General features: G+C 46.7%; 1 protein-coding gene across 1 annotated transcript; it reads right to left on the minus strand.

The window, feature by feature from the left end:
* Positions 1–824: 824 nt before the first annotated feature.
* Positions 825–22,491, minus strand: DUSP10 (dual specificity phosphatase 10). Its single transcript, XM_062489318.1, has 3 exons — positions 21,678–22,491; positions 4,119–4,496; positions 825–1,090 (listed from the first exon to the last, which is right to left on the minus strand). The coding sequence occupies exons 1-3, from the start codon at positions 22,477–22,479 to the stop codon at positions 825–827; spliced, it is 1,446 nt and encodes a 481-aa protein (XP_062345302.1). The 5' UTR covers positions 22,480–22,491.
* Positions 22,492–23,507: the final 1,016 nt, after the last annotated feature.

Below are 23,507 nucleotides of genomic sequence, written 5' to 3' on the forward strand. Positions count from 1 at the left end.
CATTTATCCTTCCTGAACCAAGCTGGCTGCTGTTGCACTATTAGACTTTAAAAATTATTATCTTATTATTTTTAGTGGGCAGCCAACTCTTAATTGGTTTGAACACTCAAAACAAACCCCAAATTATTATTGCACAAGAAGCCAGTGAAGGCATATGGCATAGAATGATCGAAGTCCCTTCCTGTTAAAACCTTACACCCTAAAATAGAAAAATAGAACTGGAACATGAAACACGCCAAATAAACTTTGCTTTCTTCTTTAGTTTGAGTCAGGAGTGTGAAAAGTACCTTGCAGACTTTTAAGCTGCTCTGATTTCCTTTGCATTGGTGAGCATTTTGCTGGGTTATCTTTAGCAAAGCCTTTGCAGAACGAAGGCCCTTCTGTTTCAGGGAGGGTTTTTTTTTCTGCTTTGTTTAGGCTATTTGTGTTTCATCTTCAACTTAGGTTTCTTCAGTCTATGAACCTGCACAGACTACTTAGCCATAAACTCTACAAGTAGCCAGAGAGGAGGGAAAACTAAAAATTAAAAGAAAAAAAAAGCCCAACATTTCTTCTTCTTGTTGTTGTTTCTATTTTAAAAAGCACTCCTTTTGCTCTGAAGCCTCCCTGCTCTGCCAGTGTCTGAGAAGGAAATCACAACAGCATCCCAAACCCAGCAAAGTTCTTGGATCTTTTAAAAACCTTTCCTTACAAAAAAAGGTTTTTATTCACAAAAAGTTTGCCACAAAACTCCCCTTTGAAAGCTAAAAAGAAAACCCCACAACCCACCCATCACTGCCCCAAATCAGGTGAAGAACGGGATCCTCCCCCTTGCAGCTTGGCCGTCACACGACAGTCTCAACTCCGATCAGCTTTGGTGTGAGGATTCGCGGGGTGACTCCATTGTTCAGGTCTTCTTCAAACTCCAGTAACTGCCCCATAAAGTTAAGGTTGGGGGAAATGATTGGTCGTTTGCCTTTGACAAATTTATAGGCATCTGTCATGGTCATGCGCGTGTGCTTCATTAAGTACGCGATAACGATGGTGGCAGATCTGGAGACACCGGCCTGGCAGTGGATGAGGAGACCTTTTCCACACTGATGAGCTTCCTCTGCAAATGAGACAGACAAAAGAAAGTAAGATTTTTGCCAGTTTTAAAATTAGAGCAAGCTCAGTGCAATTAAGAGTAACTTTGTGTGAAAAGTCCCTTGATTTCATTACAAGCACAACGGGGTCTCTTCCCCTTCCCCTCCAGCACATCTTCACCTGAGGTTTCAGAGCTACTGAATGTGAAACCCCCATTCCAGTCTGACACTGGAAATCCTCACATCCACCCTCTACTCTTTATTAGTGGAACCATGCATTGAGAGATGCTGCTTCACTGCCAGGGAGCGTTTTGTGAGGAGGGCAAGGCCCAGGATGAGGAATCTCAGGCTCTATTTCCACCTCAGTTGCAACACCACTGCGTTATGTCAGCACCTCAACCTCCCTGTTTTTCCAAGCAGGGAATCACTCTTCTAAAAAACAGGTATTTTCAGATTCAATTCCTAACAGTACATCTATTTCAAAGCCCTGTCCTCTGAAGCTTTGCAAAGCTGATCTTGAAAAGAGCTCCAGTGGGGATCTCTGCTGTGGTGCCTCTGCAAAAGGAGGAGCTGGGTACACACACTCACCCACTCCACCAAGATTCATCACTTTGAGAGAGGCATCTTGGGCAGCATTTAGTGGGGACAGAGTCCTTCTTACCACATGCTAACAGGACATGAGAGAGGAGAGTTGCTGCCATACCATCTTCATCTGCCACAGCTTGCTTTTAAAACAAAAGATGGAACTTCCAGGAAGTTCAAACTACTTCTTTTGTTTCAATCAGCAGGAGGAAGGTGAATTTAGTTTGCAGCTTTTGGCACAAATCCAGCCCCACCAAGAGCACAGTTCAACCCACCCCACATGTTCAACCCATACTGTAAAAGCATATATGAAGCCAACTCCCCTCTAGACATTTTTGCTAGTTAGTATTTCAGAAAGCTGAAACTCTCTTTTTGACACACATTCCCAGAGAGTTTCTGATGATTTCACTTCCTATGGCTTTAGTCTTTGCTAAACCTGAGGTTGGTTGCAGCTTTTTGAAGACATATTTAAAGAAACATAGGCCAACAATCTGCTGTTTAAAATTTTCCAAATCTTCTTAAATACAATTTAAAGTTTACCCTGAGGAAGGGAAAGCTTAGACCAGTTACTTCCCCAGCTGGTTAATTTGATACAGAAGAAAAACACTCAATGGAGAAATATATGTTTATTAAAAACAAAGACAGACCCTCAAGCTGTAATTATTAAAAAGGAAAGCAAAATGGGTTTTGAAATGCTTCCTCAACCTTTCCAGAACAAAGCTGCTTTCTGTGCTCTTGGTAAGGTCACAAGCCAAACACCATCTTTCAGTGGTTTTGAGAACTCTAATACTGCAATTCATGGAGATGAGGGGAGCAGAAATCTCCCACTTTTACCTCAGAAGGACCTCAATGGAGCTTCACAGTCTCTTTACCTAAGCTCAGCCTATTGCATCTCCCCATCTTGTTGAACTCAAAAATTTAAGGTTTTACTGAATTTCTTGACACAGATGTTTTCCCAGAGGATCAAAGCAAGGTTCCCTTTTCCCTGCCCTTCACCCAAATGTTCACCTTCCCAGGCACGCAGTAACCAGCAGCCTGGGGAGCTGAGAGCACTACTGGCACCACTGGGGCTGGGTTAGGAACAAAGGGAAAACTTGAGTTAGAGATCCTCTGGTCCTTTACACTGTAGAAGACAAGCCCAAAGGCTCAGAGTGGTAAAACTCACCTGAACTGCAGCACAAGCAGTGATTTCTCTATTCACTCCACTAAAGTGGTGTGGCTACAGAGCCCAGGCATCAGCACACCACGACCCCTGCCAAGACACAGCTAGGCGAGGCTGAGAAGCCTCTGCTTCTGAGCTGCCAGCCCTGGCCAGCATGCAGCAGGGGCAGATGGCTCACAGCAAGGTGCTGAGCCTGGCCCTCCTGCCCTGGCACCCAGTCCCACAGCTGGGGACAGATCCTTGCCGAGCCTGAGCGCACCTGAGTGCAGAGCCAGCACAAAGGAGGGCCGGGAGGAACACGGCTCTGCACCCACTCCAGTACAGAGTCAGTCAAGGACCTATGCTGTGCTGCAGCACACAAGCACGCTTCTTTCTTTGTCTACCACTCCTCCACCAAGCCTGAAACATGGGTGAAGGAATTAGATCAGTTTCAGCACAAGAAAATAGAATTTAACGTCAGTAGTTCCCCCGGCATATTTCAGAAAACCTCTCAGGAGACCTGTGCTAGGGAAGCACCTTTACTATGCCACAAAAGCAGTGTCCACAAAGACATCCGGAGGGCCAATGAAAGGTTCTCAAAAGCTTTCAGTACTACCTGCTGAAGTCCTCTCTGATCAGCCCTGCTTGAAGTGGCCATCTGGCTTGAGCCCAGCTGAGCATGGCCCTAAACTTGGCTGAGGGCTGCACTGTGTTGATCGCAACGAGGTCAAGAACAACACTGCTGGGTCACTTCTTCAGCAATCTCCACAACAAGCTGCACGTCTGTGGTGAACTCTCTCACACAGCCTACAGGGTCTAGAGGGTTATTGATGCAAGTTTTCATCACTATCCACTCAAGCACACATACACTCTGAAGCTACAAATCTAACGGTGGAACAAGCCAAGTGTGAAAGTTTGTCAGTTTTCTCATTAAGTTAGCAAAGACTGAGACACCATTAAGAATAGTCACTATGAAAAACTGGCTGGAAGCCACTACATGGAAACTAGGAATGTAAAGGAATCAAAAAGAGGGGATGACAAAAATCTCAATTTTGTGGGGTTTCATGAATTTAGAAGCCTGGAGGTAGGCGTTACTATCACTGGATAAAAATTGTAACCTCGGGCTACTTAACCGGATGTGCCAGAGATGAGAAAGAACAGAAATATGAGGTGCTCAGCATTTCTCTGACAACCCAAACTAAAGGAAATATGGCCTTAACCAGCCTCCCGAGTTGCTGGCAAAGCATAAAGTTCACTCTAAACTGTTGTAACAGGTAAAATTAAGAACAATAAAAACACAAAAATTAGTATTTCCAGGCAAGGGTAATTACCAATGAACTCAAAAGCCTCTTCGAAATACTGCCTGAGATTCTGCTTGTTGCTGTCAGTGGCCGGGAGCCGCTTGTAGTTGAACATGCCTTTCTCATAATGGTACAGGGGCAGGTGGGTGGTCACGTTGATGACGTAGCCAATGTTCATCCTCTGCATTTTCTCCAAGTCCTGAGCATCGTGCTCGTTTCCGAGGAAGAGGAAGGGCAGGATGGGGGTGAGCTCAGCGTTCTCGATGTCTGGCGTGGTGGGGATGGACTGAGGTAGCACGGGGGGCACGGCGGAGGCGCCGCCCCCTCCTCCCCCCTCGGGGCACTCCTGCAGCTGAAGGGAGTTGTCGCAGAGGTTTTCGTGGTTCTGCTTGAAACCGCTGAGTCCTCCTGGGAAGAAAGACCAAGCAGATACCTTGGTTAGGTACCCCAAGATTTCTACGGAGCGCACAGTGGGACCACGAGGGCTGGAGCTGGCTCTACCGTCCCCACCATCACTGTAGCAGCGTCACAGGGCTGTCAACAGCAAGGGTGGCATGAATCAGCAGCAGGCATTGTCCTCCCTGTGCGTGGAGGACGGTGCCAAGGAACGGGCTCACAGACAAACACGCCTCTGTGCAACATCAGCCAGCTGGGGCTGCCTCACCTACCGGCCTGTGCCACAACAAAGGTGTTTTTCCAAGAAAGAAAACATCACCAAAACTAGGGGCCAAGGGGCTATCAGCACACTAGAGCAGAGCAGCAAGCCAACTGGGATAGTCTTAGCTTTACCTGCCCTTCAGCAGCCCTGCAGGGCATCCCCCACACGCAAAAGCTCAGAGGATGGGAGCAGCTCACCCAGCATCGCTCCAGGGAACAGCATGAACCTGTCTGTGCACCTGAACAAAAGAAAACCACTCCTTGTAACCTAACAGCAACTGAAGTGCGTGCTTAACATGTGGCTGCTCCGGCCACCTGAAAATACCAAGTAAAATTCATTTTTAGGACATTAAAATGGATTAGGAAATAGATCTGAAGGGGGAGGGACAAGTCATTCTCTCAGTGAAGGAAGCTCATGCCTTCCCTGCTCTATTACTGTCTTTTCCAAGGACCATTTCCCTCCCCCTCCATTTTTTTTTAATTTTTTATTTTTTTTTTTTTTTTTACAAGGGAGGCTTTACAGAGCTGGAGTAAGCAAAGTGGACCTTCTTTCTACACCTCATTCTGCACTGACATCAGCAGCAGGCTCCCCACCTGCCCAGTTTCCATGGTGATCCCACAAAGCATACAATGACATCAGCTGGCATGACATCAGCTCTTTGAGTGCAAACAATACAAGAACTACTACTTTGTACAAAGCCTTTGGGAGGCGGCGGCGTTCCTGGGAGCCGCTGATGTAATGCTAACAGGTGGCTCCGCCAAAGGAAAAGGCAGAAAGAGGAGAAATGCAGGAAAGAGGAGAAATGCAGGGATGCATCCTCCCCCACCTCAGGCACGCTGCTGTTGTACCGGGATACTTGAACATCCCAGATGAGCCAAGTGCTCAGGCTCAATTGCACTTTGTTAACTGCAAGCCAAAGAAGAACCCAGGAGGGGGGAGAGTGACCTTGAAGTTACTAGAAAGAGCCACACTGGCCAAAATAAATGCAGAATGTCACACTCTCAATAATGATATTTAAAAATTAAAAAAAAAAAATACAAGAGAGGCTACTTGTCTTTTCCATGCTCTTTCACAGTGATCCAGTGAAGGTTTTAAAGCAAAGCAAAACATGCTGCCACTCGGGCTCTGGATGGGACACAGCAAAGAGTTTCATTGCCTACTGCCGAGTGCTGCAATTCCAGTGTCCAGTTCAAGTGTCCGTGACATGCCTGCCCAGGGGCTGGGACCCACCCAGGCCCATTTTGGTGCCCTGTGCTGTGTCCCAAGGGTATAAGGAACCCAGTCTAGGTTACAACCATCTGAGCCCCTCTAACGCAAATGCCCTTTTTCACATCCAAACTCATGTCCTTCACACACTGCTAGTAACGTAACTTCCCAGAAATCCTTGAAATGCCTACAAAATGCAGAATATTTCCCCTGTCTCAAAAATGGGCTTGTGTTCAGTTATTTCTGCTTTCTACAGGAATCAGTGCAAAGAGATTTGCCTTGAAGATCTCTATTCTCAAAGTTGTTACAACAAGGGAATCAGGATAGAAAGCAGAGCAAGGACAAAAATCTGAGCTCAACTGCACCACCTGGCCTCAGCAGCACCTGAAAAGTCTTCTCAGTCCACTCAGGAAAACAAACAAGATTATGGTCCCCAAATTATTTGAAGTCTCATCTAAACCAACAGGCCCAGACCATATCTAAGCTAAAGGTTAAACCCTAACCCACATTCCCATCCTTCCGAACGGGCAAGAAATCCATTCAGATTGAATATTGCTGTCTAAACAACAGCCACAGCATATCCACATTCCCAAGAAAAGCCCTAAAAAAGGTGATTTAGTGCGATTTAGATTTTCACCTCTCCTGCTGACTTCTGGAATAAGCAGCCCCAGGTGAAGGTAGGACTCCACTGGTTCACCACTCGTAGGGACACACTGATGGTGTAGAGGATACCATCCTGCTTCACCAGCTGTATTGTAAGACACAGAAGAATACCGGGGCAAAGAATGGGAAGGGACCCAAATACAACATGTGGGAGATGCCTAGACAAGTGGAGTAGCTAGACATATAATACCTTAATCAATAATTTTTTTTACAGACACTTGCCAGTGTCACCATTCCTAATGTCAGTTCACATCCCCCATTCTCCTTGCTTGCCTCCTCATGGGAGAGAGTTAAAAAAAAAAAAGTCAGTTCAAGCAATATTTAAAGCAACTCTCAGAGCAAATGCCCCTGGAAGAACACAATGCTGGGGAGAGGTTTACTACCCTGAAGTGGCTCAGACACATCAGCAAGGGAGGACTGGACAAGAACACTGGTACCCAGAAAAGATAGAACACAGTGCAGTCATGGAGGGAAGCTGAACCCTAATCCAACAGCAGGAGCTTAGTTTGGATCTGTGCTGCCATATGAGTCATGCAGGTCCCAAAACAGGACCCAGACACCTCCCGAGCGTCGTTCCATTCTCAACACACGCACAAACTGATTTATGAGGTACTAGGGTAATTTAAGTGGACCTCACGCATGCATAATGTTCAGGCTTAAGTTTGAGACTACCTACCAAAACAGGTCCAAGCAAACTTAATAATGATCAATCAGAAAGAGAGGCATGGATCTTCCACATGAAGATAAATACAACGTACAAAGTATTCAGGTGCATCTGTATTCTCTTGTCAAGCTGCTACTTCAGCATTTAAAATCTTCATGTAGGAAGGGTAGAAGAGGTGGGAGAAAAGAGGCTGTACCCAGAATGGAGGCCAACACAAAGGTCTTGCAAGCCTGGTCTAAGAGGTGATTTATTAAACTCAGTAAGGTACAAGACATCACTGCTACTGACCACAACTCCAGATCACAGGAAGCTCAAGGCATGGATGAAGAGACTCCACTTGGGGCTGTAACAAAAGCTGTTTTGTGGTTGACCCTGCCCAAGCCTTCCCAAAGCTGGGGAATGAAGGAAGCATTACAGAAGGTAGTAACAGCACCTGTGGCCAAGAAGCACAATTTAGCAGAAGCCTCTCACTAGCACAGAAGACGTACCTTAACAGCAGCTTTTCAGACGCTGTTTGCAATACGGGAAAAGCCTTCATCATATAGAAGTAAAGAAGCAATAGAATACATTCACCAAGAAAGCCCATGGGAACACACAGCAGGGCTATTGGAAACACAGCCATGGAACCTGGAGTGACAAACCAAAATGCCAGCGGGCAGATGAGCCACCGACAGATGTCCACCTCAACAGACTGCCCTGCCTGCAACCTATCTCTCCTGGCTTTAAACACACCACGGAGCTTGAAATGACCAAAGCATGGGGAGGTAGGCCCAGCCACTGTGATGCAGCTTGTGCATGGGCACAGAGAACATCCCAAGTGCTTCTGCTCTGCTCCAGAATGGCTGCTGGGCAGGTGTTCAGAGGGCTGAATCTACCCAAACCCAAACAGAGATGGACATACAGGGACACTCAGCACTCTGGGGAACCCAAAGTATTTCTTCCATGAAGAAATCAATCAATAAAGCAGAACCCTTGCTGGCAGATGGCCCTGTGTGATATCTAGCAGAATACAACAGAACATCAAGGACTCTTTGCTCACCACTGATGCAAAACTCAGGTTGCACGACGACTGATTTTTGCAGTTGTAACTGCATGTCATTTTCCAACATCCTGCCCTGCCAGAACAGTTAGTAAGTGACAACAGACTTTGGAGCGTCTGAGACCTCAGAACTTTTGGGAAGTTTTAAGTCAGCACCGTACGTGCTCCAGCTATTCCCGCTCATTTGTTCAAGTTCTTTGCAGCCATCTGCCCATAAACATCTTACTTAATGCTGCTCAAACTCTCCCAGCAGGCAAGCACCCGAGCAGCAGCTGCACACAGATTTTCCCAGCTCCAAAGCCACCCAGGAGCCCAGGGCTCACACCAGCACTGCAAGACCAGGTGAGCAGCTGGACAGCAGCCAAAGCAGCTCTGAACAAATAAAAACAGACAAGCAGTATGGTGCTGGGATAAAAGTCATGTTAACACAGTGTCTGTCATTTGCTATCAGAAGAGGGCAAGTATGATGCAAAACAGGTACAAAAGGAACAGCAGGAATGAGGCAGCCAGCTTTTTAGGAGACTACGGCCTTGCAATAGCATCATCTTCAAAGAAATCCAGAAAAACAAACTTTACCTGCACAGATTTATGAAAGTGGATTGGGTGGTTGGGGACGTGTTTGTTTTGTTTGAAGGGATTTTTGTTTGTTTGTACCATTGCAGCTTTTTAGTTTTGGGTTTGTGTTGTTTGTTGTTCAAGAATATTGAGAATTTAAGTAAAAGGAGTATAGTAAGAGCTGCCCTCCTCCTCTGTCTCTCCTTTGGCCTCTCCTTCAGCCACCAATGCTGCTTTCTGGCTGTGTGACTATATGCAAACCAGGATTTGGGTTTACAATATGCTTTGGACCTCTGCAATATATTTCCTATCTGGAAACAGGTTAAGGGAGTAAACTACCTTCTCCAGTGGGAGAACCTAGAGAGGCAGCTACCCTGAAACATCCTCACCATAAAGCAACATCTTTGCATTACCTCATCAGTGTGGATATACTTTGTTCTGAGCATGGCAGGTACTAGGTGTTCCTGCTCCCACTGCAAACAGGAACATACTTTTATACATGACAGACTGCAGATGTGGGAGCTACATTTAGACTAAGCACGTGGTCTTGGGAGACAACCAGACCTTTTATACAGCTTTCAAAGCTGCCCAGGCAGATTTCTGGATCTCCTCATCCTCAATTACGACACCACAAAGCCATCTCAAGGAAAAAAAAAAAAAAAAAAAAAAAACAACAAAAAGGAAAGCAACACACACACAAGCACAAGAAGAACAGAAATCCCAGGACACTGGGAAGTATCTGCAGAAGAGATGTTCGATCTGCAAATTCCCCTCCTCTCATGTTGCTGGGCTCTTGCAGGGTGTGCAGCAGAGAATCTGGAGATAGCTCAGTTCTGGCCACCACAAGCTTTACTCGCTCAGGAATGATGCCAAGCTTTAAAACACTCACTCAGCATGTGCCCTGTCAGTACCACCACAGGAAACCCTGCAGCTGTGTTTGAGTGAGTTTAGGGCTGAAATGTCACAGGGAGCATTTGGGGTGCAGGATAGAGACACTCAGACAATTGGTGCATATCTGTTTAAGACAACGCTTTGAATTTGTGCAAGTACAGCCTGTTCCTTTAAACCTGTGACCTCATTTATTTACATTACTGCAGAAAAGCACTGCCAGAAGCAACAGCTGATGACAGTCTCATGTATTTTTCCACTAAGACAACAATTAAACTGTTCCTGTGTTATTAATGAACAGATGACTTTGTGTCAGGTTGATTCAAAGCACAGGGTGCCTCAAGGTTAAGCAAACGTGACTCCAGCATGTAAAAATAGAAGTTCGGTACTGTCCAGATGCTTCCCCCACCCAGTGCTCTCCTCCTTCCTCAGCCTCCTGGGCAGGAGGGCCCCGGTCTCACAGCCAGCCCCCACCATGCTGCCACCAGTGTCTAGAGGTCCTGCTGCAGGGTGGCACACTGGTGCTGAGCCACCACCGCTGCAATGCCACCACGCAGGCTGCTCGGGCACCACGGACCTTCCACCAAGGAAGATGCTGCTGGACAGGTCAAAGCAGAATTCTGCCCCTATAGGCCCAATCCTCTCCCAGGATATGGACAACCACCATCTTCACACCACCAACACAGCCACAGCTGCAGGTGTAGGTATGCTGAGCACCGAGGAAACTGTCAGGGAGGGCATGGAGGCACTGGGGTTGCATCCATACAGCAGAGGAGCCAAGGCCACCTTGCAGTAGAAGATGCAGCCGTCACACTCACTCACAAATGTTGCTGGAGTGATTTTAGCCACAACAAAGATTGTTCCTGGTGTGTCCTGGTGATTATGCTCTGTTCATCCTGAGGCACTGAAAGAAGGGATGCTCAGATGTCCTGAGCAACACAAGACACACACCTTCCTTGCTCAAGCAGGGCTCTGCTTCCCAGATCTCTTCAGGAGCAATGGGGCCAATCCAAGCAGATCACTATGGGAGTGTTCCTACTCTCCAAGCAGATGTCCTTCTCCTCACCACAGCTACAGCTGAGTAGTGCTCAAGGCTTTGCCCTCACTACTGCAGCAACCTTGACATGGCTGGAAATACTGTATTTGCCCACACAGCAGGAAGGACAACTCCCTTCTATCCACAGGGATGGGACCCATTGGACCACACTCAGCCAGGTGACTTTAGTGAACTCCTCACCTACCTGTGGGATGTTCCTAGGAAACCCTGCCATGGGGCTTTCCCTGTCACCCACATAGCATTCTGTACCAGCCCTGCTGCAGAAGGCTGACGTTTGAGCAAACATAAAAGAGCAAAAGTAAACAGCACAACCAAAGAACAGCTTCCACCTCGATACACTCAATCTAATTTAGTCTATCCCTCAAACTGAGCTGCCAGCAGCCCTTCAAAAAAAGGCAAAACTCCTCATTCCAAAGCACTTGCAAGGTCAGTTTTTTTCCGTGTGGGAACTATCCTGAGAGGTCAGTTTGTACACAAATTCTGGCCTAGAGGAGTCAGAAGCACATCCTTGACACAATGGCTTTGAGGTCCCTTTAGAAGTCAAGGGTGTTACGCTGCATGAAGAGGAAAGGTTTCCCCTCAGCATCAAGGGACGTGCGCACACGTTTGCATGCTATTTCTAATTTTATCTCACTATGGTTCACACCCCTTGCCACAGCACATCCTCTCCCACCAGCTTTTGAGGTCCTTGGCATCATTTACTTTATTTTTTTTCTCTGACACAAGGCACAGCAAAGTTGGCTCTCCTAGGGACACATCCTAGGGAGGCAAAGCAAGAGGTTATCCAAAGTCCCTTTTCCTGCCAGGCTGTGCCAGAGTTGCTGGCTCTGCCCAGCTCCATTCTTGGCTCCTCCCATCCCACCACCACCCATTTTCAACCACACCATCACCCCCAGGAGCCTCCACACCTCAACATATGACTTGCTTTTTTCCACCATCAGCTTTTACCCCTTCAGTTTTCCTCTTCTCATGACTACTAGATCATCTAAGTTCATTCCAATTAGAAAGAAACAATCTTTTTTCCTTGACCTGTCACTAGAAAACCTTCCTTGGATTTCAGTTGAATTGTTTTTTTATTTTAGACTTTTTTTTATATTTAGGGGTTTTTTTCTCTGGACACCCATGCAAACCCACACATCCCATCCATATCATCCCTTTACTTGTCAGCTTTCCTAAAAGATGCTACTAACCTTTGAACTGCTCAACCAGCCTGTCCAAAAGTCACCCTGAATACTCTGGGATCACCTCTCTGCATTCAAGACAGTGGTTCCAGCTTGTAACTGGATATCTGCCCTATGCTATGGGAGTGCTGAGTCTGCTTATTTCAAAATAAAAACTCAAGTATTCACAGGAAAAGAAGCCAGCATCCTTCAAAGCACTGTATTATCCTTGGGGAGTGGTCAGGAAGGTGAAAGAGAAGGCCTGCTCTGAATTTTGGTACAAGGACTAAACTATACAAGAATGTAAATAGGAATGAGGGAAGAAACCCCACATCCCAAACACAACTCTGGTGACAACTCTGCAGCCACCAAGGAGGACCAGACTTACCCTCCCTGGAAGGCAAGCATTTATAGCAGAACCTCAAAATTAGTCACATTACAACTTCTCATGGCAAAAGTATGTGTTCCCATGGGGATGCAGGCTAACATGAAGTCCAATTAAATAATCACTGGAAATGTCAGCGTAAACCCTGAAGGAATACATACTTCTACTGTGAAATGCTCCCACTGGAAATCATATTAACAAAAAGGTCATCAAGAAACGCTAAAGCTATGTACAAAGGAGGTAGGGGAAGCGAGGGGGGAGGGAACAGAAACTATTTTAATGCAACAAAATACCACAAATGGTTTTATATTGACAAAGAGCTATGGGTCTGTTTTCCCAGACAGAGGTAGAGCTGAGCAGATTTGCCCAGAGCATCAAGTTACATTTGTTTTTTAGTCTATTACCATTTCCCTCCTTGGCCATCACCACATGTATCTCTCAAGCCAGTGGCCTGGAGATGTGGGCAGCTGTGGCTCAGCACGTCTGAGGGAGAAGGGCCCCAGCACCATGTCAGACATCCGTAATCCTGGATGCGTAGGAGTGGACCTTTCTGTTTAATCTGCGTGTTTTAGAGAACACTGACATTTTCATGCTTCAGCCGTCCATTTATTCTCTTTCCCCTTTTAAGGGCAACCTCTCCAGGACAGCTTCTTTCTAAAGAGAGAGCAGGCTGCTTTGTTTCTCCTGAGGGTAAGACAGGCTCTTTTCCAGTCCAAACCACTGCTCCTCTACGTCAGAAACACCAGCACCATGCACATTAATAGGAAAGGAAAATGGGGTGCTGATATACCATACCCCCATTTGGGAGTTCCATCCATTCCTGATGAATTTAAACTCTTTTTAGACTGAAAAGTTGCTACTCTCTCATCTGGAAGTAACAGCATCTGGCTCTGATTTGACATTTTCCAGCAAGGTATTCCAAGGCACATGAAGGAAAAACAGAGAAAGCAAAGGATGCTGTTTTGACATCTCCCAGTACCACACAGTCCAAAATAAGAGCATCTACTGGAATAAGCATGGTGCATGCCAGCCCCCACTTTGACAGAAGTTTCAGGGCCAGCCCTGCTGGCACATATATCCCAGTCTAAATGGTCAAGGAACCAAGGCTAGCCTTCAAAAAACCCACAGGGAAAGAGAAAGTTGACCTAGATTGCATCCATATTCTCCAGAGTAAAGGCAAGAAGGAAGAGGGGGGAGAGAGAAAAACATATTTACAGAATCCAGAGCTAAACAGCAATAAAACAAGGAATATCTCCAGCCAGATGAAAATCAACCCTTGTGTCCAAATAAAATAACTCCTTGTCTCCATGGGTGAGTCCACACTGATATTTCCCAGGAAACAAAAGAATTGTGTTATCCCTCAACAGAGATGTTGTTCTGCCTTGCTGGACTAACACCTATGAATTCAAGATTAATTTCATTTTAAACAATCAGATTGGATGTGTATCTAAAACATGCCAGCAAAATTTAAGCAGCAGCAAAAGCCTTTTTCTTAGCTCTTATCAACTGGACAGAGAGATTGCCATTACCTTAACAGAGAACAAGAAGACTTAAGAGCCCAGCACCAATATAGTGCAGGTCAATTGCTCCAACAACAGCTTTTGCTTTAAAACATTAGTGTTCTAATGTTACATAAGGCAATAAGCTTAATATCACACTTTGGCATAATGAACTGGAGACAACCAATTTGACTGATATGACAGAAGCTTGCAAGTTATCTTCTATTTTCCAAGTCTCTTCAAGCCATTGTAAAAAAATAAAATATAGGATAATTCATGTGTGGACAAGGAATAACATTTGTTCTTCTTTTTATTACGTTTAATTAGAAGGAGCTCTTCTCTGTTGCAGTGAATCAAGTGGGGATTTATCCAGGCATGCTGTAGACTTTTTAAAGCTAGGACATAGTAAAAGAGTTGGAGCCAACATGTCCATATCTCTGTTAATATTCTCTTAATTTATTTTTTCCAACTTACTCCCTCAAAGCCCTGATCTTGGAAGCAGGGTGTTGCATGCACACAAAGCAGCACTTAACCCTGGCAGGAGTAGTGGTTCCCAAGCCCTCCCACCCAGCAGGAAGATTCCTGTCCCTCCAGCAGCAGGTAATGACAGATCTACAGCTCCCTCCTGACCCCACCACCCCCCAGACCCTCCATGGGGACAGCCTAATGCAGAAGTTCCCACTGCAGGAGCTGTTGCTGTAGCTGAGCTAGACATGGGTAGCACTGCCCTGGGCAGCAGCAATCAGAAGCTCACTCCTTCAAGTCAGAGGGACCAGGTGGCACCTAGACCTACAAGGTCCCCGTGGACTTGCCAGTTTGGGTCTCTCTGAGTACACTCTCCTGGGAGAGGCTCACTGAAACCAAGTGCCAGGAGATCAGAAGCTGGGGCCCCTTCTGGACCTTGCTCTCTTTACTGGGAGCAGAGCATTCCATTGAAAAGGACGCAACTCCCTCACCCGAGCTGAGAAACACATGAACCTTGATTTTTTTGAAGCACAAAATACACCTGAAGCCAAATCAGAACCTAAAATTTAGCAAAAATATACTGTCAAGGGAAGAGGGTGCTCCTAAATCCATCTCCCACTTTCTGCAGCCGGCAGCTGTGTGGTCCCAGGACACCACTGTGTCTGTGGATGGACCTGGGTCAACCACATTTCACACCAATGGCAGTAAGAGAGAGAAGCTCAGTGTTACAAAAGAGTGCAAAGGACAGCAAAACAAATAAACAAACAAAGAACAAATCAGATGAAAATAACTTCTCTATGCCTTGTGGTGACTATTGTGTGGGCTTAGTCGGAGCTCCCCTGGCCATGAGACTGCCCTGCTCTCTCAGCTACCTCTACTCCAGTTCCTCCCTTTTCCCACCACATGGTGGACTGACTTACTTCTCCATCTCTCTCCCTTTCCACCCAGCCCCAAAATGCTGCTCCAGAACTAGGTCAGAGAACACCTCCTGGTAGGGCACAGGCATCTGGAGAATCAACATCTTTCTAAGCAGCAGAAGACACATCAAAGCCAACCTTCAGCTCCCAGATGTGAGGCTTCCTTCACCATAGATATTAACTGAAGCAAAGAGCTTCCTGTACTAAAAAGTCACAAGGTGTTTAAACAAAATGAAACAACAAAACCTCCGAACTTCACTGCTGAAGCACAGAGCATTCACCAACACGCTGTGCAGAGACCACGAGCACCCCTTGACTCTCCAGCTGCAGAAACGTGTTCCCTGAATCCCTCCGTGCCTCCTGCCCACAGCAATCCCGATTCAGCCTCCTCACAGGGTGTCCTCACTGGCACAACCAGGACTGGTGGCCAAACCCAAGGGTGCTAGGGCACATTTCAGCTTTCCTACAACCCCCAACATTCAATGGGTCCAGAGCAGGTGAAAGGCCTGCCAGAGGAAGCTGGAGCAAACGCAATATTCGAGACAGCAATTTTGATGCAGTCTCTTCTCAAGGGGACTCTCTGCAGCCTTTACTTTTCGATGAGGCAAGGGAAGGTGGCATCCAGGATAACAGATGCACTGCTCTCCTTTAAGCCCCAGCTTACCAAACACCTTTACGATAACAACAAATTAACTTTTACAGTATAGAGGTATTTAAAAAACTGCTGAAGACTGATTCAGGTGAGAATCAAAGCTTCAGAAAAACAACTGCTCACAGTAATTCAGGTCAGCCTTGTGATTTCTGTAGCCAGAATTCTCCCAGGCCCACCAGGGACTTCTCAACAAGGCCAAAGCACCATACATAATCTTATCTCACACACAGAGGGACAATACATTAGGTTATCTTCAGATTACCATAATCTATTTCTTTAAACGGCATGACTCCTATCGCCCTGCAAACTGATGCTGAATAGTTGAGAGGCATTTCCCTCCTCACTGGCTGGTGAAATTGCAAAGCAGGGAAACGTTGAGATGTGTGCATGTTGGTTATATTTATGGCATTTCTTCACTTTTGAGTTGCTTGCACAAATAACAACCCCTAACTATAATGGGGTTGTTCATAAAGAGTCATAGCCTAAAGACAAAGGATGAGCCACCACTTCAAATGCATCACAAAGTCAAGGCAATCTCACCAAAAACATCTGTGCTCATAAGTGTAGTAAAAACCTTTGCTACGGCTTTGGAAGGAAATCACCCACGTATAAAAAAACCCCCCCAAAATAGCCCATCTGTATCAGGTAAGATGCAGACACCACTTAAACCTCAAACACAGCTACCCTTCCATCCTGAGCCTCTCCAAAAGTCTGTATACACCTCAAGATTAAAAAGCCAGAAGACAGATGAGCACACAGTCCTAGAAAGATTTCAGTAGGGGAATTTCTCACCTCTGGCAGGGCAAGGGCAGCACATGAGGCATTCAGCTAATTATAACCAAACATCTACCTACCAGGAACATCATAGGGAATGTTACCCCAGTTTACACAGAACTAGAACCAGATTTTTTCTCTACAAGCATCAGAGAGGTCTGCCTAATTTAACAGTTTGCTTCTTAACTCTCAGTTCTTAATTCCAAGGGTGTAAGAAGCTGGGGAGCCAAAAACAGGAGAGTAAAAAAATCTCCTTTCCAAGGCAGTGTCATTGCTTTCCTCCTAAGGAAAGTTAAAATGTGACAGGCACCATGCAAGCCAGCACAGCAAACTCTCAGATGCCACAATCTGGGAGAAAATGCCACATTTACCATTACTGTTGAAAAGGCAAGGTGTAGAGGTACCTCTCCTCTACAGGAGTATGCCCTCAAAATATGGTAAAGACCACGGTCTCCAGCCAATTCATCTATATGCAAAAAGTAACAACACACACACACGACCAATTTTCTAGTGTGATGGCCAAGAAGATTATTTATTCCAGCAGAACGATACTTTAAGCACCAGCAATCAGTCTGAACACTGAAGGTGGAATCTCAGCCCCAGCAGAGCCAGCAGAAGCTTTTCCCCCAGTGACTGATGGGGCCAGCTCCCCTCTGCAGCACAGAGGGAACACACTTTGTTTTTACATGTTAAGTAACTCATGTGAAATGTCCAGTGTTTTTAAAACTACACATTTCCCTGTTACAACCATGACCTAATACTTATTCAGTGGAGATTTCTGGTGGAAATAAGTGCCAGGCACATGTTTTGTTGGTCAGCTGTATTTGTTGACCATTACAACAAGTTTTACTTTCAAATACACTTGTGCAGTGTAATCCAATTAGGGTTTAAAGCAACACTGACGCTGTTAAATTATATAATTAATGACAGTAACAATTAATGCATTTGTACAGGCTATGACCAGGTCAGGTATTTCAAAGGCAGCTGATCACAGCATTCACATGAATACAGGAGAACATAAAGAAAGTAATTATTCCTTTTGTAAGCATCTCAGTCCCTCTGTAGTTGTTTCAACTTTGCTGATATGTGACTCTAGTGTGGTAAGAGATCTGAAACTATTCTTAGACCATGGCAGAAAGCATGAAGTGGTTTCTTGGCAGGTCTTACACTCCCCACTATAATGAGAGCAAGTCACTTCGTTTATTTCCCCGTCAGATAAGCAGAGAGAAGACTGAAAGCCAGAGCATAAATAAGATCCTCAGACTGTGAACAAGAGCAGAGAAGGAACTAGGTTTTGTGGAGGAACTAGCTGGCTCCTCCCCATCTCCTTTGCAGAAGTCTAGCCATGAGTTCATAGCATATAGTGGGAATTAAAAAAAGCGCCATTTAAAAAAAAAATCATACTTTTCACCTTTGCTTTTAAATTCCATTGCTTCCTTGAAGTCAAACACAGAAGCCTTTACAAACTAAACACAATACTTAAGCAAGGAGCCTACACAAGGCTCCTGCTGCTGGGTCTTGAAGAAGAGGAAGAACAGGATGGAGACAATGCCACTAGACCCTGGTCAGGGAGACAAAGGCAACTCCTCTTGCATTAAAAGGTGTCAAGATGTGCTAGCATAGATACTTCAATTTTTCATTTTTGTTTCCTTTGTAAATTTAATTTAACTTGTAAAAAAAAAAAAAAAAAAAAAAGCTGAACTTCAAGCCTAAATGTTTTAGTCAGGGAAAAAGAGTATTTCTTGTCTGAATGCAAACGAATTTCCCACTTTCCATTTTTAGGTCTCAGTAGCAAATTCAAGCACACAAGCCCCCAAGACTCCAGACCACTTTTGCTATGAGCTGAAGTGCTCAGGGAAGGCAGAGATGCCTCACTGTTGAGTTTGCAGGAAGGAAAGGGGTACAGCCCTACCAAGGAGGGCCAGGGCTGCTGACCCAGCCCAGGGTCACAGCACCATACACTCCCCATCCCCAAATTCAGCTCTGACATTGGCCTCAAGCAGAAGCAACACTGGGCTCATATCACCAGTTTTGCCACTTCTCCTTTCCAATGCTTAGGAAAAAAAAAAAATCTAAATAAACAATCAAAGCATCCACAAAAAGTGAGGCCTTTAAGTTTCAGCAGACATGGAATACCCTGGTCACGGGGTGTTGGGGAAATAGGACTTCTTCCTATTCTGTTTATAAACAGACTGAGCAGCAGCTTCAGCTCTGACAGCTCAGGCTGCTACAGCCCGTGTAGCAGGATTGCAAAATACATGATTCCAATGGGTTCACTTTTTGTAAAAATAGAGGATTTATGCCTGTCTCAAGTGTTGCTGTGCCTTGTGGCAAAATAAATAAGCAAATCTTGCTTCTTAAAAGCTTAAATCAAAATTATGCATATGTTACATTTATGACCAAAAAAAGCATCAAAGGAAGCAGCAAGGAGAGGCACGGATAGAAAGGGAGGAACAGAGGTCTTAAAATCCTCCATGCCACAGGGTACATGAAACCCTCTCTGGTCACAGCACTAGTTTATATATTGGTCTGCTCCATTAAAAATAAACCAGACCACCTCTTTATAACTCGCTCCTAATAAGGCACACCATGCATACATTTATCTATAGATCACAGCCCGGGGTTTCTGCGCTGCTTTAGAAGCCTGGGGCATCTCAAAGCCGCACGGCTGCGGGGCCAGGCGCTGTCGGGCAGGGCTGAAACCCAAACCCCGGCTGTGGCGATGGGGCTGAGCCCCCGAGGTGCCAGCGTGCCACGGGAAGGGCGGCGGGGCCGCGGGCTGGCGGCAGCACCAAACATGGAGAAGGTGGCACCGCATCAGGGGGGGACGGGAGCTTGGACAGCCCGGCTAGCAACCAGTGTTTGCAAACACAACGCCGGCATCGGATGGGCCGCCAGTAAATTAGGGCCGGGCAGCGGAGAGAGAGAAATCACTAAGAGTCACAAAGACAGGCAAGGAGGGGCTCCCCGGCCACCCCCAGTTTCGTTTCAGTGCCTGAATCCAGGGATGGGGACGCGCCAGCTCCGGGGCTGCCGAAGCACGATGGAAAAAAACGCTATCTGTCAAGCGAAACTAAATAACGAGTGCTTCCAGCGCCGCTCCCCCAGCTCGGAAACTTAGCCACAGTCTCCCTCAATACTGCTTTATCCCATGCTCAACTCCATCTGACCCCAGCTGGAGCCCCGCTTCCAAGAACGCGAGGTGAGTTACAGTGATGGGGGGAGCTCCCCGCTACACGCTCCCCGAGGTGAGGTCTGCTCCAGCCCAGCTCACCACTGTATCCTGAAAAGCAAAGGATTTGGGCTGTCTTCTGGGACACTTCCAGATCTGTTGACAGGCCAGTTTGGGGAGGGGATTTCTGCTAAGCAGGGCTTTGAGGTAACGTTTCTCAGTGTCTGAAAACCAAAAACGGCCCAAGGACCCCCACGAGCACCTGGTTAAACCCAGAGCAGCACACGGAGCTGGGAGAAGAGAAGGGACTGCCACGACCTGCCTGACAGCTCTGTGCTGCCCAGTTACTGCTCTGCAGCTTCATCTCAGCCACCATCTCACTCCAGGTGCTGAAAAAGTACCACTCCAGGTACCACTGTGAGGTTGAGAGAAGCTACACTGTTTCCAGAGAAACACAGAGAACACCTTTAGCACACCACTTTGCTAAGGATAGGAAGGCTTGCAGACTACAACACACATATCCAGCCACAAAGGCTGTACAACAGAAGGATTACCACCAGAAGGGCAGGACTCCAGTGGCAGCCTCGCTCTGCCAAGCACCTCATCTCCCTCTTCCACAGAAAAAGGGCATCATCATGACCCCAGAGACTCAATAAAAGTATACTGGGATCCTGCAGCAAGTACCAAAACAAGACCAGCATGACCACACTCTTGCCAGGAGCAAGGAGACAGTTCAGCAATTTCAAGCTTCCACAAGATACACACACAGAAGTATATCCCAGGACCCTTAGTTCTTACAAATCCATGAAACTCAGCTGAGGAAAAGGGATAAAGTACCAGCCCACTCCATTCTCCAGCCACACTGTGAAGGCTGGAAGTAGCAAGCTGCACAAAAAAAAAAAAAAATAAAGCAAATTAAACACATACAGTATGAGCTAAGCAGCAAACCCTTCCATAGTTTCCCACTGCCACAGCCTCTGAGTCTCTGCCTCAGTCTCTGCCAACCATGCCTCCGAATGGCATAAACACCCAGGGGAAAGGAAACTTAATCTAGAGGGCAGCATTGTTATAAATAGGATCTCGAGAATAAAGTGAAGAAAAGGAAGGGTCCTTGGATGATGCTTTAATTGGTGGGGCTCATCTACACCAAAGCATTAAGGGATAAACCAAATTCCATATCAAAACAGGAGTCTTTACAGGAAAGCCATATACATAAGCACTCATACACAGAAACACAACTCTTTCAGATCATTTGTAAACAAATTATCTCCCTCTGTCCACTACTCTGACCACACATCACCAAAACAAGGCTTGGTTGCTCCTCAAGTTTTGCTGACTGGTCCATGACACAATGTCTCAGACCAAGTGACCTCCCTTGTCTTTCCTCCCTTCTAACTCTCCCACTGTCCATCTCCAGCACCTATGAGCCCAGTTTTACATGGACTAAAATAAGGCTGCTAAGAAAAGGTCAGTCTGACAAGCTAAAAGAGAAGTATCCCCTCCTGGACCTCTGCTCCTCGGGCTATAAATACTCAGAACAAGCACTGGGGGAAATTCTTTTGTCTGCACACACACCAGGAAGCACATTTCCTCCTTCCACTTCTCACCCCTCCTGCTACTCAAGGACAACATTCAGAGAACAGCAAGCACCTCCCGGCTACCAGCTCCATGATGTGTCCATGGAAGGCATTTGCTTTGGCACTGGTGACTTGAGGCACACAAACCTTCCCAGAGATAAACAGATGCTTCCAAGGTCCAGCCACCAGCGAGGCTAACAGCAGAGAGCACACACTGCAAAGCAAACCAACACACTGTGTCTGGGCAACGAGGATTACCTTTCAGGACTAGGGGTTCCTTGCCTTCTCGCTTGAGTGACTCTAGCACTATGTGGAGTGGCTGGGAAGGCATCACTCTGCTTGGCTCATTGGTATTCTCATCATAAACTACGATTTCTTTGGAAAAGATTCTCTTGAAGGAGTCCTTGCCTTCCCGGCAGGAGATCAAGTCCAAGACAGTGATCTTGCCCTGCTGGAGCCTTCTCCGGCTGATCTTGTCAGAACAGTTAATGTGGACAGCCCCTTGAATGTGGCTCTTATTATACTCCATGAAGGGCCTGCAGTCAATGATGACAGGCCCTTGGTTCTGTTGGTGGCTCTTGCTGCATTTGGTCATCTTCTTGGCCAGATCATTGGGGTAGATAATTTTGATGCTGGCGAGTTGCTTGGTGCTGCCCGAGACAGGGCTCCCCACTCCGCCCAGCGGGCTCAGGCTGCCGGCGTTCTCATTGCTGTTGACCATTTGGTTGGCAGGGCAGGCGGGGGAGGCTCCGGCGTGGCTGCTGCTGGTGCTCGCTTGAGTTTGGGCCTGAGTGTCCTTGTCGTACGTTGCCACAGTGCAGCAACTGGCACTGCTGCATCCACAACTCAGGGAGCGTGCAGAGCCGTTGGATGAGGGCATATACGTGAGATTAGCAGTCTTTAGGGACACGACAGCTGTGCCGAGCAGACTGGGGTGGCTCTCACCAGCAGAGGAGGCAGATTCAAGGAAGCTAGAGTCTAAACACAGGTTGAGATCCTGAGGTCTCACTGGCCTCGAAAGTGCCACTACTACCCTGTCGTCTAAAGGAGATGGAGGCATGAGGAGGCTGAGCACTAGCAAGTTAAGAAGAACTCAGGATCACCCTGAAAAAGAAAAAGCAGAAGGGAAAGAAGAAAAAAAGGTGATGAAAACAGATCATGAAATCACACAAACCTACAGATCCAACAATTTATTTTGCCAACACCCATTACCCCTAACCTAACAGCCCCTTCTGACAGTTCCCAGCTCACAGTAGTCGCTAAAAAGCCTTTTCAGTGCTGCAGAGAATATTTTGGCTATCTACATGTGCGCCCGTGGCACGCAGAATCCACACGAGCAGCCTGGACTGTGCAGTGACACCCAGGAGGAGGCATTTAGCTACACACAGATGGTGCTGAGCTATTCCAAAACCCCAGGCTGCAAGGCTTACTACTGATAATGACAGAGGCAGGTTCCCTCATCCCGTTGCTCACTGAAAAGGAAGCACCTACTGGGCTGAATCTACTACAGGGAAGAACGTGTAAGAGCTGAATGTGTCAGGGGTGATACACAACTTTTCCAGCACGCTGGAATAAAATTAGCCTATGAATAAATTTTCTGAGACAGTTACAAACTTGAACATGTAAGGCTAAACAAAAAATACCCAGAATAAAACAGAAAAATTAGCTTCTGGAGATCCCTATAAGCGTGCACCTTGCACTTCCCTCCCCCCGTTAGAGGTGAGTCCAGTCCCAGTTCACCCCCTAGCCCCAGTCTCGGGAAGGCCGCTGTTGTCCAGCAGTCCGTGAGTCAAGTTCCCCGCTCCCCACCACATTTCACTCTTCCTCAAAGACCAGTCCACTCCGCCCCAGCCAAGGTCACTGCCTGCCCATTTGCTAAGACGCAGCACGCAGAATTTGAATCCCCCCGTTTCCACTCGACAGACAAGGAAGACAAGAGCAAAACACCCAGAGCCAGCCCTGACAGTGTGTCCCCTTCACCAGTAACTTTGGGAGCAGCCGCAGCTCTCTCTGAAAAACTCATCCCAGCACCAACTCCACCAACTCCAGCAAGCCCTCGGAGCGCGGCGAGCACTCGCAGCTCCCGTT

The sequence above is a fragment of the Cinclus cinclus genome, chromosome 3 (genome assembly GCF_963662255.1).
Source record: "Cinclus cinclus chromosome 3, bCinCin1.1, whole genome shotgun sequence".
NCBI classification, from domain to species: Eukaryota; Metazoa; Chordata; class Aves; order Passeriformes; family Cinclidae; genus Cinclus; species Cinclus cinclus.

Bases quoted from the DNA above. Each gene is read 5' to 3' on its own strand.
- DUSP10 (XM_062489318.1), bottom strand. From the start codon at position 22,479: ATGCCTCCATCTCCTTTAGACGACAGGGTAGTAGTGGCACTTTCGAGG. The intron at 4,497-21,677 runs GTAATCCTCGTT...CTTTCTTCCCAG, and splicing joins GGAACCCCTAGTCCTGAAAG to GAGGACTCAGCGGTTTCAAG. The intron at 1,091-4,118 runs GTAATTACCCTT...TCTCATTTGCAG, and splicing joins AGAGGCTTTTGAGTTCATTG to AGGAAGCTCATCAGTGTGGA.